Here is a 17,919-nt window from a genome sequence, read left to right on the forward strand (position 1 = left end):
GTGGGTGCTTCGGGCGTGGAACGTAGAAATCATCTTGCTCAGTTTTTAGATTAAGTGAACGCACGAGGTCATTTGGAGAAAGTCCTGGAAGGGCAGGACAGAGGCCCTGGGGTGTGTAAGAAGTGCAGCTCCCGTGCCGTCTTCCCACTGGATGGTCTCAGGGCTCCTGGCTGCAGGGGGCCCTCCCTGCTCACAAGCTGTTCAGAGCCTCCCACCACGCCAGTCACTCCTTCGCCGCTATCCTCCCACGTCTTTAAAAGCAGAGAACATTAGCTCCTTTAATTCTGGCATCAGACACCCCCGCCATGTAGACTGGCGCTGTCTCCAGAATGGTCTGTGAGCGTGTCGTCGAGGGCAGTGTGACAGGTGCCCTGGGGATCTGCTGGGCGGGCCTCTGCCAGGCTCGGGCGGCTCTTCGGGTGTCATGACTGTGGCTTCGTGTCCCTCCTCCGAGCAGGCACCTCGTCAGGCCGGGTTGGCCCTGTGCTGCCCCTGGGGGGATCTCCGGCCCTCCCAGAAGGGCAGGGTCCGCGCACAGAGTTGGGTTTCGTCTGCCCGTAGACGTGAGCGTTTGGATTGTGCAGTGCTCCTGATTAGGTCAAAAGAGCATTTTATTCACGTGTCTTCCTCAGTTGTCCTTTGAGGTCTGCCCTCAGGAATCTTGGGGAACAGGTGGCGGCAGCAGCATCCGGGGCTTGCAGGCAGAGGCGGCCAGGAAATGCACCGCGAGAGCTCAACCAGCCGAGCAGCGACCCCGGCAGTGCTGGGCAGCAGCACGTGGTGACGGCCGCCGCCTGGTTCGGAACCAGGTCTGAGCTTCGGGCTGGCGTGAGCAGGCAGGACAGGACGGCGAGGGTCTCTGCTCTGCATCTCACCGTCCCACCTCAGCCCCCGGCACGCAGCGTCCTCCGGACTCTCCCTGCGAGCACCCAAGCTCCCAGGCAGCAGTTCAGCTGCCGCACTCCAGAAGGGAGGAAGAACACGTATGCGGAGGTTGAGCCGGTGTCTGCGTTGGCAGAGAACAGGCCCTCGGGGGGCTGTGGACAGGGAGGCGCAGGTGACCGCAAGCCCAGGGTGCTCCCGGCACTCCCCCAGCATGGGGAGCGTCCCCACGTCCCCAGGGAGGAAAAGGTTCCCTGGGTCGTCTCTTCACAGCAGTGATATTTTCCTGTAAACGTTTCTCCTGCATCTGGGACCTGCGAGCACCTGCAGCTAAGCCGAGCCCGACAGGCCAGCGGGAGGCTGGACAGGCTCACACCACCTGACGGCTCTGTGAACACCTGCATCACTGCAGGGTACGTGCGCCGGGCTCGCGGCCTCCTCTGCTCCGACGTGCTGCCGGGGCCTAAGCAGGTCTGAGGCCAGTGTTCCGGTGACTGTGCTGGCCGCAGAGTGCCTCGCGGGCTTGTGCCATGGCGCGAGAGCCAGCGTGGCTTTCTGGGATGAAGCGATGGCTGTGCTGGGGTGACCGGCGGAGACCGAGGACGACGGAAGGCCCAGCCTCTGGCCAGTCACGGGCAGCCTGTCGTTCACGGTGTCCAGACGCAGGCAGCGGCTCACTGACCCGACAGCTGGGCACCGAGGCCTCATGCTCAGGCCAGGCTCAGGAAGAGAGGGAGCTGCCTGAGAGCAGTTCTGACAGATGAGGCCACGAGACAAGACCCACGGCGTCAGCACTCTCAGAGACGTCTATTTAATGCCGTTTCTCTGCGAGGGAAACACCATCTTTCCATCGCTGCGCCTGGCAGCCCCCTCCACATCCTCTGGGTGAGGCGGCACAGTGCCTGCCCCCTCCGAGGGGCCTGTATGGTGAGCGCTCACCCTGGAACCTCCTCTCCAGCCAGGTGCCAGGGTCCCCCAGCTCTAGCCGGTGAGACCTGCGCGGGCGCCCCGGGGTGTCCCCCGCTGGGAGGAGCAGGTAGACAGGCGTGCGCGTTCTCCTCGCGAAGGAACTCACGCCCACTCCTCCCTGAGGACGCGGCGTCCCGCCGGAGCACCACGAGCCAGGCTTCCCGCCGCCGCTCGCTCCTGACGTGGTCTTCTCCAGGGACTCAAAGCTGTTTTCCATTAGAGAGTAAAATGAACACAGCCCGCCAGCAGTTCTCTTTCCTGAAAGGAAGTTTGCTCATCATCATTCTCAAGAAGCTTACTTTCAAGACGCAATTTCATAAAACAAAAATACTAGACACCTTTATCACCTAGAAAGGGGAGGAAACTTAACTGTTGCCAGAGTTTTACAAAGGACTGGAAAGTGTGTAGTATGATACTTAAAAAGAATGAAATACTAGAAGGAAAAAAGATCTGGCACCTTAACTGGAAGCTTCTCTCCTCTGGAAACTGCAGTATTCCGGAATGTCTCACACCCCAGAGTCCTGGACAGTGAGCTCTTGGTGTTTCATGTTGACTAGGAATTTGCTTTATGAACAGCTTTTACCTGTTGCCCTAGCATTTCCTCCACTCAGCCGAAACTAACGAGGGTCCCGGCGCCCTGGTGCTGCAGCCCCACCCTTAGAAGACTTGGGAGGTGCTGCTGAGAACCGACTTCTTCCAGAGGTTTTCACTGCAGGCATCTGCACACCCATCTTGTCCACCTGTGATCGTGGGCGCTCCTTCATCCCGCCATCCTGAGAGGGGATCCTGGACGGCGCTGAGAGGCCTGAGCGCAGGTGTCGGACTCCCAAGCCTGGGAAAGGTCTTCCTCACCATAGGTCAGGTGAGACGTAGCGCCCGCCCCTGCTCTCGGCACTGAGCGCACGACGCTAGGGACACTCCCGCCGCAGCAGGCCCAGCCCGGCCCTCCTTAGCCTGCTCTCAGGAGGCGGGGCTGCACTTTAGTTTTGTGTATTTTCACGTGTGTACACTTTCGCAAGGCCATACTTTCCACAGCTGAAAACTTAAATAAGCAGCAGCCTTAAGTGAGGTCTCAGAAACCACGTGTTTTGGGTTCTTTGATAGGAAGACAGGACAGAAACCCAGTATGGAGATGAACTGTCAGTCTCTCAAGTTTTGTCTGACTGGAGAAGACCGGTCTCGTTCTTCTGCCCTTTTGAGAACGGTGGGTTTCTTCCTGTTTCTCTGTAAAGGGAAGCAGTCTCCCCTCCCTGAGGTCTGTCAACAGAAGACCCTCAGAAGAGCAGGCCTAAACCTGTGTCCCCGAGAGCAGCTCAGACACACTGTGTCCATTCCTTCCAGGGCCCACGGGACCCCGCACACCCCGTGCAGCTCCCAGGTCCTCTGTATTTAGAAAAACCGGGTATTATTCAGAGCAAGCAGTGTAAATATTACTCAGAAGTTACTGCATGGATTTCTGTGACAAAGTCTGTGGGTTTTTTTCTTTTTTCCTCATACAAGCATTGCTTTCTAAGATAGGACGAACAGCTTTGGGTACAACACTGAATCCCACTCAACATTACAAGGAAGTGTTTTTAATGACTTGTGTTACCTTTCATAAAGCTCTGGCCGTTTAACAGGTGGTTTTGTTTTTCCCTGAAAGATCTCGGTTGTACTTGTTCCTCATTCTTGGCAGAGCCGTTCAAAGTGCTGAGGAAAATCAGGAGGAGGAGGAACACAGGAGGGGCTCCTGCCCGGGCCCTGCACACAGTGACTGGGGACCTGCAGGAGACCCAGCACCTTGGCGTCTAAGTCAGTGACCTGTGGCCACCTACTGGGGGCTGCGTGGGAGTCCAGCCAAGCACCGGGTTGTTGTGTGACGGCTTGGACGCTGCAGAACTCGTAAGGCTGTTATTCTATGATGTGCGCCCGTCAGGCTGGCAAGCGTACTTGAGAACTGGACCATCCAGGCCTGTGGGATGAGCCGGGAGGGCAGTCTGAGCTCACGCAGAGCAGCCTTCAGACGAACGGGCGCGTGCTGCCCATCACGTTTCCAGCCATCCGCCCTCTCCCCTTTACAGCTAGCTACGTCGCACATTTCAGTTTTATTTTATAGAAAGCTAGAAATAGATTACGAAGAGCACTAACTTCATTCCTGTGCTATGCTTGTATCACAAAACCAATTAAAATGGATTTTAGGATTTACCTTTAGCATTAACAACATATCTACTGGCTTACTGTTAGGATTCAAAACCAGTTAAGCGATTAAGACTTTTCCTAAGTAATATTTATAAAACGTAAAGTTTCTCCTCAACAATTAGAATCCTCAGTGATCTTTCTCACAGATATGCTCTTCTATCAGGGTGAATGTCTCAATCCAGCTACTTGAGACGAAAGCATACTATGCCTAGCTGCTGGCTGGGCGGGGGCAGCATACGAACAAAGTGGAAAAGCGTAGGTAGCTGCTTCTACTGTGACAAGTTCGGGAATAATTCACAGCAACAATCACTTCTGCCACAGCTACTTTTTCACGGGTGGTACATGTTCAAAGAATAAGCTTGTATAATTTTAACGGGCGTTTAATTTCTGTACTAACATAATGTTCGCCAGGCTGAAGTGGCATGGAGACCCACCGCGTGCCCCCCCCCGGCCCCCAGGAGGGGGCCCATCTCCCGTGGGACTGCAGGGGCCTCTTGAAGAGAAGGGCCTGGTCAGCTCGCTGCTCTCTGACAATTCAAGACTTCTACGGTTTAGTTTGAGGCTCCTTTTTAAATACAAAATTTCTGATCAACTGCTCACTACAACTGAAGTGTTACTTGTCAAAATATTTATTCCTTTGTGTGACATGCTAGATTCCCATGGATGTAGCTGATCATTTCTACTGTAAATATTACCTAACTTTACATAAACAATATCATAATAAACTATTTTTGCATCACCCTTGGCATGCTGTAAACGAGGTTTTGTTTAACGGAAGGACATGACGCAAAACAGGCGTTTAGGTCACAAGTCAGAGGGCTTGGTCAGGAGCCCAGAGATTTATGATGGAGCTTTGGTGCTACTTGTACAAAACCTGCTTTTTAAGTGTCTGGATTAGTTGTCAACACTTTAAAATCAGGAGATTTCACATGTTCACACACAACGAAGAGTCAGAAATATTTTACATCCATAATCTAATTAAGGTACATTGGCTCTGTTACAGAAACTTTCAGGGGGCCAAAAAGACAATAAGAAATACAAGAAAAAGAACTATAACTCCCCCATACCTACCCCTTCATTCGTAGATTTACTTACAATATTTTTACTTTTTGTTTAAAAAAGAAAATGCGGGCTTCCCTGGTGGCGCAGTGGTTGGGAATCTGCCTGCCAATGCAGGGGACACGGGTTCGAGCCCTGGTCTGGGAAGATCCCACATGCCGCGGAGCAACTAGCCCCGTGAGCCACAACTACTGAGCTTGCGCGTCTGGAGCCTGTGCTCCGCAACGGGAGAGGCCGCAACAGTGAGAGGCACGCGCACCGCGATGAAGAGTGGCCCCTGCTCGCCGCAACTGGAGAAAGCCCTCGCACAGAAACGAAGACCCAACACAGTCAAAAATAATTAATTAATTAATTAAAATTTAAAAAGAAATAAAAATAAAAGAAGAAAAAAGAAAATGCATTTTTCATCATGACCCAGTACGCACAAACATACACCCCAGCCACAATCCAACATTTCACAAAATAATGCACCCTTCCTAGGACACACACTGACGTCTCTATCCCATTTCATTTTGTAAAATTCTGGTTGTGACCCACTAAGTAAATTTAAAATAAGAAACTTTTTTTCCCCCCAATATTGTCACAACCTTTGGAGTAAAACGTGACAATGACTGCAGAATCCAAACTTTTACTCAGATAAACACAAACAAATTCAAGTCTGACTCTACCTATTAGAAATCAACTTGTGGAATCTGTAAAACTTGACAAAAATCAACTTGAGTACAGACACGTAAACATTTTCAGTACTATTCCAATTGTTCAAAGATGTTTCAGTTGTTTTTCACCCATTTAAAAAAATTATTTTTATCAAAGCATAGTTTCAGGACACTGGTCTAATATAATGGTGTTTTAACAGCTTTAACACTATTTTTTTAAAGCTATGTACATGCAGTTTTAAAAGCCAGTAGGCATTTGGAAAAGTGGTAAAGACACTCAACAAGCTAGGCACAGAAGTGAGCTTCCTCAATATTAAAGGACAGGGACTTCCCTGGTGGCGCAGCGGTTAGAATCCGCCTGCCAATGCAGGGGACAGGGGCTCGATCCCTGGTCTGGGAGGATCCCACATGCTGCAGAGCACCTAAGCCCGTGAACCACAACTACTGAGCCCACGCGCTGCAACTACTGAAGCCCATGTGCCTAGAGCCTGTGCTCCACAACGAGAGAAGCCACCACAATGAGAAGCCTGCACACTGCAACGAAGAGTAGCCCCCTCTTGCTAGCCACAACTGGAGAGAAAAAGCCCATGCGCAGCAATGAAGACCCAACACAGCCAATAAATAAATAAATAAATAAAGGATAACTATGAAAAACCCAGTTAACATCACACTCAATGGTAACACTGAAAGCTTCCCCCTAAGATCAGGAGCAAGACAGGGATGTCTGTTCACGCCTTATCTGTCCAACACTGCTTGAGAGACTAGCCAGAGCAGTTAGGAAGAGAAAGGAAAGGCATCCATGTGGAAGAAGAAGTAAAACGACCTCCACCTGCAGATGACAGGATCTTGCATAGAAGAAGTTCTAAGGAATCCACCAAAAAAAAAAAAAAAAAACTATTAAAACTATAAATGAGCTCAGCACGTGTGCAGGATACAAGACTCACACAAAAACCAACTGCATTTCTCTACACTAGTAAATAATCTGAAACAAATACATTTTAGAAGTGTAAGACTTGCACACTGAAAACAATGAAACATTATTTAAAGAAATTAAAGAAGATTTAAATAAATTGAAAAGTATCCCATGTTCATGCGCTGGAAGATGGAATACTGTTAAAATAGCAATATTCTCCAATTTGACCTACAGATTCATGGCAATCCCTATCAAAATCCCAGCTGCTACTGCAGAAGTTGATCAGTTGATCCTAAGGTTCATAGGGAAATGTATGGGGTACCTGGAGCAGCCAAAGCACGTTGGAAAAGACGAACAAAGGTGGAGGACTCATTCTGCTGGATTTCAAAACACACTGCAAGGCTTCAGTAATCAACACAGTGTGGTATTGGCATACAGATCAGATCAATGGAAGATAACGGAGACCCAGAAGTAAGCCCTTACATTTACAGTCAGCTGATTCTGACAAGGGTGTCAAAGCCATTCAGTAGGGAAAAAAATATTCTCTTCAACAAGTGGTGCTGGGACAACTAGCTACCTACATGCAAAAGAATGAAGTCGGATCCCTTACATCACACCACATACAAAAATTAACTCAAAATGGGACTTCCCTGGTGGCGTAGTGGATAGGACTCCATGCTCCCAATGCAGGGGGCCCGGGTTTGATCCCTCGTCAGGGAACTAGATCCCACATGCATGCCTCAACTGGGAGTTCGCATGCCAAAACTAAGGAGCCCGCGTGCCGCATCTGGGGAGCCAGCTGGGCCGCAACTAAGGAGCCTGCCTGCTGCAACTAAGACCCAGCACAACCAAATAAATAAATATTCAAAAAAAAAGTTCAAAGAAAATATATTTTAAAAAATAACTCAAAATGGTTCATAGACCTAAATATAAGACTTTCAGGAAAAAAAGTAAGAGCAAATCTTTGTCACCAATGGGTTGGGCATTGGTTCCTTAGTTAAGACACCAAAGCACAAACAGGTGAAGAACAGATAAATTGAACTATACCAAAATTAATAATATATGCTGCAAACCATGCTAGCAAGAAAGTGAAATGACTACCCAAAGATGGGAGAAAATATCTGCAAATCATACTTCTGATAAGGGACTTATATCCAGAATATACAAACACTCTTATAACTCAACAATAAAAATGCAACCCAATTTAAAAAATGGGTGAAGGATCTGAATAGACATTTCTCCAAAGACGATATATAAAAGACCAGTAAATACATGGTGGTGCTCAACACCATTAGTCATCCAGGAAATACAAGGAAAAAACCACACTTGAGGCAGCACCTCACACCCAATAGGATGGCTATCATTAAAGTCAGAGAGGTGCTGGGAAAACTGGACAGCTGCATGTAAAAGAACGAAAGAACATTTTCCCACACCATATACAGCAATAAACTCAAAATGGATTAAAGACCTATTGGAGAGGATGTGTAAAAAAGGGAACACCCCTACACCGTTGGTGGGGATGTAAACTGGTGCAGCCATTATAAAGAACAGTATGGTGGTTTCTCAAAAAACTAAAAATAGTTACCATATGATCCTCCTCCTGGGCATGTATCTGGAAAGACAAAAACTCTAATTCGAAAAGATACATGCACCCCAATGTTTGTGGCAGCACTACTTAAATAGCCAAGACATGGAAGCATCCTAAATGCCCATCAGCAGATGAATGGATAAAGAAGATGTGGTACATATATATAATGGAATATTACTCAACCATAAAAAAAGAATGAGGGACTTCCCTGGTGGCACAGTGGTTAAGAATCCTCCTGCCAGCACAGGGGGACACGGGTTCAATCCCTGGTCTGGGAAGATCCCACATGCCACGAGGCAACTAAGCCCGTGTGCCTAGAGCCCATGCTCTGCAACAAGAGAAGCCACCGCAGTGAGAAGCCCGCGCACCGCAACGAAGACCCAACGCAGCCAGAAGTAAGTAAGTAAATAAATGTATTTTTTTAAAAAAAAGAATGAAATAATGCCATCTGCAGCAACATGGATGTACCTAGAGATTATCATACTAAGTGAAGTAAGTCAGACAGAGAAAGGCAAATATCTTAAGATATTATTTATATGTGGAATCTAAAAAAATGATACAAATGAACTTACTTACAAAACAGAAATACTCTCACAGACACAGAAAACAAACATGGTTACCAAAGGGGAAGGGGAGTTTGGGAATAACAAACATTACTGTATGTGAAATAGATAAACAACAAGGACCTACTGTGTAGCACACGTAACTAATTCAATATCTTGTAATAACAAATAATGGAAAAAATGTAAAAAAGAATACATATAAAATATATAATGTGTATATATGTATATAACTGAATCACTTTGATGTACACCTGAAACTAACACAACATTGTAAATCGACTATAATTCGATTTTTAAAAAATGGATTAAAGACCTAAATGTAAGACCAGAAAACATTAAACTCCTAAAAGAAAACGTAAGTGGAATACTCTTGATGTAAACTGTAGCAATATTTTTTTGGATCTGTCTCCTAAAGCAAAGGAAATAAAAGCAAAAATAAACAAATGGGGCTTCCCTGGTGGCACAGTGGTTAAGAATCCGCCTTCCAAGGCAGGGGACACGGGTTCGTGCCCTGAAGATCCCACATGCCAAGGAGCAACTAAGCCCATACGCCACAACTACTGAGCCTGCACTCTAGAGCCCGTGTGCCACAACTACTGAGCCCACGTGCCACAACTACTGAAGTCCACGTGCCTAGAGCCCGTGCTCCGCAACAAGAGAAGCCACCACAATGAGAAGCCCGCGCACCGCAATGAAGAGTAGCCCCCGCTCGCCACAACGAAAGAAAGCCCACAGCAGCAACAAAGACCCAACGCAGCCCCAGAAAATAGATAAATAAACAAATGAAACCTAATTAAACTTAAAAACTGCACAGCAAAGGAAACCGTCAACAAAACATAAAGACAAGCTACTGAATGGGAGAAAATATTTGCAAATGATATGACTGATAAGGGGTTAATATGCAAAATATAATCAATATAAACAGTTTATACAGCTCAACATCAAAAAAGCAAACAACCCAATTAAAAAATGGGGAGAAGACCTGAACAGAAGTTTTTTTACAAATAAAAACCACAGATGGTTAGCCGGCACATAAGCAGATGCTCAACATCGTCCACCATCAGGGAAATGCAAATTGAAACCACAATGAGATGGGACTTCCCTGGTGGGTCAGTGGTTAAGAATCCACCTGCCAATGTAGGGGACACGGGTTTGAGCCCCAGTCTGGGAAGATCCCACGTGCCACAGAGCAACTAAGCCCATGTGCCACAACTACTGAGCCTGCGCTCTAGAGCCCCTGAGCCACAACTGTCAAGCCCAGGTGCTGCAACTACTGAAGTCCGTATGCATAAAGCCTGTACTCGCAACAAGCAAAGCCACTGAAATGAAAAACCCTCACAGCGCAATGAAGAGCAGTCCCCACTCTCCACAGAGAAAGCCCGTGCACAGCAATGAAGACCCAACGCAGCCCAAAATAAATACATAAACTAAAAAAAAACAAAAAAACACAATGAGATACCACTTCACGCCAGTCAGAATGGCCATCATCAAAAAGACCACAAATAACACCCTCTGGTGAGGATGTGAAATAAAGAGAACCCTCACACACTGTTGGTGGGGATGCAAATTGGTGCAGCCACTATGGAGAACAGTCTGGCAGTTTCTAAACAAAGTAAAAATAGAGCCACCATGTGACCCAGCAGTTGCACTCCTAGGTACATATCCAAAGGAAATGAACAAACTGATCGGAAAAGATACACGCACCCCAATGCTCATAGCAGCACTATCTAAAACAGCCAAGATATGGAAGCAACCTAAGTGTCCATCAACAGGTAGATGACTAAAGAAGCTGTGGTACATATATGCAATGGAAGACTAGTCAGCCATAAAAGAGAATGAACTAATGCCATCTGCGACAACATGCGTGGACTTGGAGAATATTATGCTCAGTGAACTAAGTCAGACAGAGAAAGACAAATACTGTATGATATCATTTATATGCGGAATCTAAAAAATCAAATAGACTAGTGAACATAACAAAAAAGGAAGAGGCAGATCTAGAGAACTAGTGGTTACCAGTGGGAAGATGGGAGGGGGAGGGGCACGATAAGAGTAGGGGATTAAGAGGTACAAACTTCAATGTACAAAATAAGTTACAAGGATATTTAGTACAACACAGGAAATATAGCCAATATTTTATAACTGCAAATGGAATATAACCCTTAAATACTGTGAGTCACTGTCGCACACCTGAAACTTACATAATATTGTACCTCAATTATACCTCCATTTTTAAAACTAATTTTTTAAAAAGTCAAATAATAGCTTTCTGTTCGTGAGGATGTGGAGAAAAAGGAACCCTGATACACTGTTGGTGGGAATGTAAAATGATTCAATTGCTTTGGAAAACAGTCTGGCAGTTTCTAAAATGGTTAAACAGAGTGACATGACCCAACGATTCCACTCCTAGGTATACACTCAAGAGAGACGAAAACATGCCCACACGAACACGCGTATGTGAATGTTCACAGCATCGTATCTGTAACAGACAAAAGGTGGAAACAACCCCCATGTCCATCAGTTGACAAACAGGGAAACAAAATGTGTTCTGTCCATACAATGCGTTATTATTCAGCTATAAAAGAAGTAAAATGCTGACACCTGCTACAACACGGACAGCCCTCAACAGCACTACACTCAGGGAAAGGAGGCAGAGACCAGAGACCACAGGTTGTGGATTCCATTTATGTAAGACATCCACACCAGGTAAATCCACAGAAACGGGGTTTCTTTCTGGAGCGAAGAAAACACTCTGAAAGCAGACAGTAGTGATGGCTGCACAACTCTGGTAATGTAGTAAATAACAACTCTGTTAATACACTAATAACTGATAATCTCTTAATAGAATGTTAATACACCGAACTGCATATTTTAAAAGAATGAGTTTTATGGTATGTGAATCTGAATGAAGTGTTTTTTTAAACTAGTCAGTTGCGTTAAAAACCAATTCAGAGGATTCCCTGGTGGCGCAGTGGTTGAGAGTCCGCCTGCCGATGGGTTCGTGCCCCGGTCGGGGAAGATCCCACATGCCGCGGAGCGGCTGGGCCCACGAGCCATGGCCACTGAGCCTGCGCGTCCGGAGCCTGTGCTCCGCAACGGGGGAAGCCGCGGCAGTGCGAGGCCCGCCTACCGCAAAACAAACAAAAAAAACACTTCAGTACAACCAATACAGTGCTTTAAATACAATGGAACTGCATTGTTTGAACCCAACATTCTCGTGTATTTGACAGCTACGGGACAAACTACTACCAGGACATTTTTTTTTTTACCACAAGGGTTGCATGAGTTTAAAATATTTTACACGTTAACTGTGCCAATGTTTAATTAACTTTGCCTGTCAGGTTTAAGCTGCATCACTGCCCCGTAGTTAAAATGACGACTTTGAACCAAAATCACGAGGCTGGCCAGGAGCCTGTGGGGCGGGGGCGGGGGGCAGTAAGAGGGGAGCTGACCTCGATGCCTCTTAGGGAGCAACCGCCAAGCCTCCTGGGGGTTGATTCCCTCCTGTAATGGTTCCGTTCGTGACAGAATCTTGTGGACAAAGCGTGCAGCTTCGGACGACACGCCACGCAAGTCCCCTCCCGGCCTCTTCCCCTCCGTGCTCAGGTCACTCCTGGTGTCCTCTGCCCGCCGATGTCAGCCACACCTCTGGGGGTCTCGTCGGTGCGCCTGCCCATCACTGGATGAGCCCCCAGACAACTGCCGCTCCGCACAAGCCACTGACTCGGCCTGAACTACCTTCTGAATCACGAAAATACCGACGGTTCCACCCACCTGCTTCCACAACCCGGAGACCCGGGAACCACGCAGCCTCGGCCGCGACCCCCTCTGGCTCTCCTGGAGAACCAGACACGCCGGCCTGTGCCCTGCCCCCAGCCCAGCTGCCCCTCCTCACGCCTCTCCCGTCAGAGCGGGGCTCTGGTCACCTCGTATGGTCACCCACCCTCAAGGGACAGAACAGCCTCCAAAGTGGAGGCTGATCTCAGTGCTGCAGCCTCGTCAGCACCAAGGCCCTCAGAGAAAATGTTTTCCTTTCAGAAAGGCTGTTAATCTGGGACTTGATTAACTCCGATTCAAATTCCCACCGCTACGATAACAATAACTAAAACAATATAAATAAAACTACATTAAGTAAAAGACTACGTGAGATGAGCTCATTTCACAACTTCTGCAACATCAACCTGGATGGTGGGGCTGGATGGTCCGCTGCGCACAGTGCTGGGACTCCGGACACTGCCGGCTTCCGGAAGGAAGGCGCAGGCCCCACGCGGGCCGGGCGGACACTCGGAAGACACTGGGGGTCCCCCAAGCAACATCCCCAAATCTTCACTCCTCGAAAGGCTCCTGCCTTGGCCAACGGTTTCTAAATAGCTGGATGTTCCCCCACCACCACCACCAAAAGAAGTTTTGTTTAATAAGTAGCCGCCATTCGAATGAACAAAAGGCAGAAACACACAACGCTAGTCGACTAGGGGAGAGCGCGTTTATTCGAGGCGGCAGGCCCAGCTCGGGAGAAACACGGTCACTGTGAAGCCATGTCTGTGACTTCCAATCTGAGAATACAGCTTTGGTTAAGTAAGGAAAGCTAAGTTTCGGGTTTACGTATCTGACACTCTAAGTCAGAGGTAACTTTAAATCGAGAGGAACATGCCATGTGGGGGAGGGGTCCCCAGGGGCCGGGAGATGAGGGAGGAGACCCAGGGGTGCCCACCGGGCCTGAGCGACAGGAGAGAGCAACTGCTGTCCAGATGTCTTCGGAGCTGCCTCCGGGACAGTTCAAACATGTCACATCCCTGCCCCGGGAACGAGGACAGCCCAGTGAGGCCACCCCCGGGACCCGCCTCGCCTCGGTGATACTGAGCAAAGCCACGAGTGTCACGGTGAAGGTCAATTCTAAATGCACACACAGCCTAACTTCTCCGAATGTGAGAATGCTAAAAATTAAAATCCTAACACGTGGAAACGGGAGCAGCTTCTGGACACTCCTGTTTCCACGTGTTACGATTGCTCACTTCACCTTACACACACCAGGGGCTGCCAGGCGCCAAGCTCTCAGTGCTCATCCCTTCTACTGAGTGATTCCCAAGGATGACGGCCACTCCTCGCCGTGCCATCCCCCGCCCCTCCCCCCAGGAGCTGGAGGCAGCAGGGAGGGAGGGACCGTCACCTCTGGCCATCCAGGTTCCGCCCGCTGGATGGGGGCTGAGGGAGCACTGAGGGGCCCGAGGGCTGGACCGACGGGTCAGGGGAAGCCGGGGAGGCCCCAGAACCAGGCAAGGGGCTCGGCGCGGCCTCCGTGACGAGGTGGTGGCCCTCCCTGCACGCGCAACCCTGACGGAGGCACCCGGCACCCGGTCCAAAAGCCCGCCCTTGCGCTGCACAGCACGGCCTCTTCCTCGTAAACCCCAACACTCTCTAGGAAACTGTACCGTTTAACAAAGGAGGATTTAACGGGACTGGCTTTCCTTGCACAACACGTGGGATTCCGGCCCCGGAAGCGCGCAGCTCCTAGCAGGAATGTGGCCGTGGCCCCCAAGGGTCGCTCCAGCTCGAGGGACGCCGGCCCCACCTCCCCACGTGCAGGCGTCTCAGCGACTTCCCTTTTTGTGAGGGAAAAAGGTGTACTTGGTGGGGTTAAACTCCTCCCAGATGCGCTCAAACTCCTCCAGAAAGAGCCGCACGCACTCCTCGTCCTCTATGATGAGCACGTTCTCCCGGTTGCTCTGAATGGCCTGAGTGGTCCAGTTCAGCGAGCCAGTGATCAGCACCTTCTTGTCCACGATCGCGAACTTGTGGTGCATGTAGCCCAGATCCTGGTCGTGCCGGACCTGGATCCCTGCAAAAAGTGAGACGTCACTGCTGCCTGTCACCCCGACTGAGCCGCCGGCTGGGCGCTCCATCTCATCACCCCCACGCGGGGGCCCCTCGCTCCCTCCCCCCAGCCCCTCCTCTCACCACCCATCGCTACAGTTCAGGCTCCTTCTGCAGCATGGATGTGTTCACATGACTGATCGCGCTCGTGTCCGGTTTCGCGGGCACCACCACGTCTGGATGGTGACGGCGGCTGAGCCAGGCAGGGACCCGCCCCACCAGCCCCAGGAGGAGGCGTGGAGGACACAGAGGCATCGGGGTGGGGGGACCACAGAGCCGAGGGCCGGGTGGCAGCAGGGACGCGTGACTCAGTTCCTCTGGAAACAGGCCCTGTTCCCAGCCCCTGATCCGGGGCAGGCTCCCCACCCCCGCCAGGGCACACGACCCGCATCATCCTTCAGTTACTGGTTCCAGGACGATCCAGTGGTGACTGGCGCAAAACCCATCTGCTTGGGTTCACTTGCCCCTAAGGTCTCACTCAGGCCCAGAAGCAGATCCCCTTCAGTCAGCACCTTGTAAGGGGGACAAGCCTGGAGGGAGGGAACAGCACAGGAGACACCGGGCCCTGGCCCTGAAGCCGTGGCTCTGGCCCTGTGACCACCCCGCTCGCACAGCCTCTCTGCCTGTTGGAGCCACGGAGCCCAAGGTGCACCCGGCAGCCCCTCCTCGTGACTCCCACCTTCGACCACAGGATCGCCTGCCACTCCTCACACGACAGCATGGGCCCTCATGCGTGTCACGTCGCGGGCAGCTGTCCTGCGACATCTCCTGACCCTTCCTGGCGCCTCAGGACTCCTGCTGCAGTCAGCCTCCCACCGTTCAGCAGTGTCTCCCCAGAGCCTGGAACCGGTCCAGGCAAATAGAGGCTCACAGAGAGACCGGTTCAACAGGGAGTGACAAACGACGGCCTGGATGCCCTCAGAGGGGTATCAAGGTTTAGACGGGGTCTGGTCGCGGGGCCCTTTAAGGTTCTTCCCAAACCCGAGGTTCTGCGGTTCTCTAAAAACCTAAACAAAATAAAACCGCTATGCCGAAACATAGCCAAGTTTCCCCATCGAAAGAGCCAACAGATCAGGACAACACACGGCTACCAGGAAGAGCGAAAGCCAACGGTCCTCAACATTCACACTAGGTTTCCAACCCCGCCCACGCGGAAGCAGACGGAAAAGCAGCAGAAGACTGAAGTGCGTTCCCATCAGGAGAGCGGGCAAGAGGCCCGTGCAAGCTGGGCTGAGAGCAGCCGGGACAGTTCTTAAAGGCCCCACGCGTCTTTCGGCCACAGCGGCCACCAGAATCGACAGGTCAAACAGATGCTGATGCAGGAATGTCCTTTCTGGGTGCCTCAGTGATCGAGAGACGGGCACGAGGTTCAGACTCCGAATAGCTCACGCAAGACACAACGTCACACTGAGGCAGGAGGAGGAAGCAGAATTCACAGGTAAGGCAGGATGTGAATTTAGAACGTCTTCAAAATTATTCACACATCCGGGTTCATCTGTCCCCACTCCAGTGAGAGAGGCAGGCCGGCCACAGACCTGACTTCCCTGACATTTTGTAGCCTGAGAAACAAATTAACTGTCACCAACTAAACATTTCAGCTCCACGTTGTAGTGTATTTTTAAAATTCATTTCAGGGCTTCCCGGGTGGAGCAGTGGATAAGAATCCGCCTGCCAATGCAGGGGACGCGGGTTCGAGCTGGTCCGGGAAGATCCCACGTGCCGCGGAGCAACTAAGCCCGTGCGCCACAACTACTGAGCCTGCGCTCTAGAGCCCGAGAGCCACAACTACTGAGCCTGCGCTCTAGAGCCCGAGAGCCACAACTACTGGAGCTCGTGCTCCGCAACGAGAAGCCACCGCAATGAGAAGCCCACACACCACAACGAAGAGTAGTCCCCGCTCGCCGCAACCAGAGAAAAGCCCACGCGCAGCAACGAAGACCCAACGCATTCAAAAAATAAAATAAAATAAATTTAAAAAAATTCATTTCAGAAGCTCCAAAACGAAATTCACTAACGAGTTTAAGGGGAAAAGCCTTTTCCTCCCTTTGGTCTTTAAGCAGACGCAGCCTCTCTGCACACCTGCGCCCTGACCAGCTTCTGCTGGCAGACCTGCTTCCAGCCTCGGCCCCTCCCGGGGCTGTCGCCCAGGTTGCGGGCTCAGACGCTCTGCACAGAAGCTCCTGAGGAGACCTTGGAGTTTCCCCAGACCTTGCAAGGCCGCCAGGGGACGCGAGAGGGTCTCCCCGGTCCTCAGGCCCCCGCCCCAAACACCCACGCCATCCTGGCTCTGCCTCCCGCCTCCCAGGCCCCGCGCCCGGCCTACCTGCCTTGCGGAGCAGCCCAATCTGTGAGCCACTGAGGGCCATGTAGTCGCAGTCGGTGACCACGCGAACGCGCACCCCGCGCTGGTGCAGCAGCTGCACTGCGCGGCCCAGCTGCGGGCTGGAGAAGGCGAACAGGCAGAGCTCGAGGCTGGCGCGGGCTGCCAGCAGGGCACGCAACAGGCGGCTCAGCGAGCTCTCGCCGTGGGGCAGGTTGCAAGGGCAGCCCGAGGGCGCGGTACCCGGGACCCGCAACAGGGCCTCGGTGCACGTCACCTGCGACGGGAAGAACAGCACCTCGCGCCGCGGCGGCCGCCGCCCGGCCCACAGCCAGCGCAGCACAGCGGGTAGCGCCTCCAGGGCCAGCGCGAGGCCTCCGACAACAGCAGCCACCACCTGCCAGCGTAACGGCCCCATCTCGCCTTTGGCGTCTGAGGCCCCGCCTACCACGTGCGCCCGCTGCCCACTGCGCCTGCGCATTCAGCGCCCATCGCCCACTGCGCCTGTGCGCCCGCCGTCCACGGGCCACGTGCGCCCTCCGCCCCGGGGCACTTGCTCCTGCGCTTTCGGCGCCCATTGCCCACTGCGCCTGCGCACCCGCCTGCCGCCTACGTGCGCCCGCCCACACTGCGCCTGCGCACCCAACGCCCAAAGGACCCAGGAGGCAACCAAAGAAAACCCACAGGGGCTTCCCTGGTGGCGCAGTGGTTAAGAATCTGCCTGCCGATGCAGGGGATGCGGGTTCGTGCCCCGGTCCGGGACGATCCCACATGCCGCGCAGCGGCTGGGCTCGTGAGCCATGGCCGCTGAGCCTGCGCATCCGGAGCGGAGAGGCCACGGTGGTGAGAGGCCTGCGTACCGCAAAAAAAAAAAAAAAAAAAAAAAAACTGGTGAAATCTAAATAAAGTCTGGACTTTAA

General features: G+C 51.3%; 1 protein-coding gene across 4 annotated transcripts in view; it reads right to left on the reverse strand.

Moving 5' to 3' along the window:
* The window catches only part of PLD6 (phospholipase D family member 6), a 31,534-nt gene extending 14,099 nt beyond the window's left edge, over window positions 1-17,435 (reverse strand). For 2 of the 4 annotated variants that reach the window (XR_013825133.1, XM_079905904.1), the window contains exon 1: window positions 17,003-17,435. Coding sequence is in view for 3 of the 4 variants with exons in the window: in XM_079905904.1 (XP_079762030.1) it covers window positions 17,003-17,417 (415 nt within the window). In the remaining variant the exon portion in view is untranslated. Of the gene's footprint in view, window positions 1-9,290; window positions 14,645-17,002 lie in introns of those variants that run through there. The other 2 variants (XM_079905902.1, XM_079905903.1) reach the window with 2 other exon arrangements.
* Between the last annotated feature and the right edge of the window lie 484 nt (window positions 17,436-17,919).

Source organism: Stenella coeruleoalba, assembly GCF_951394435.1.
Source record: "Stenella coeruleoalba genome assembly, chromosome: 19".
In the NCBI taxonomy this organism is placed as follows: domain Eukaryota; kingdom Metazoa; phylum Chordata; class Mammalia; order Artiodactyla; family Delphinidae; genus Stenella; species Stenella coeruleoalba.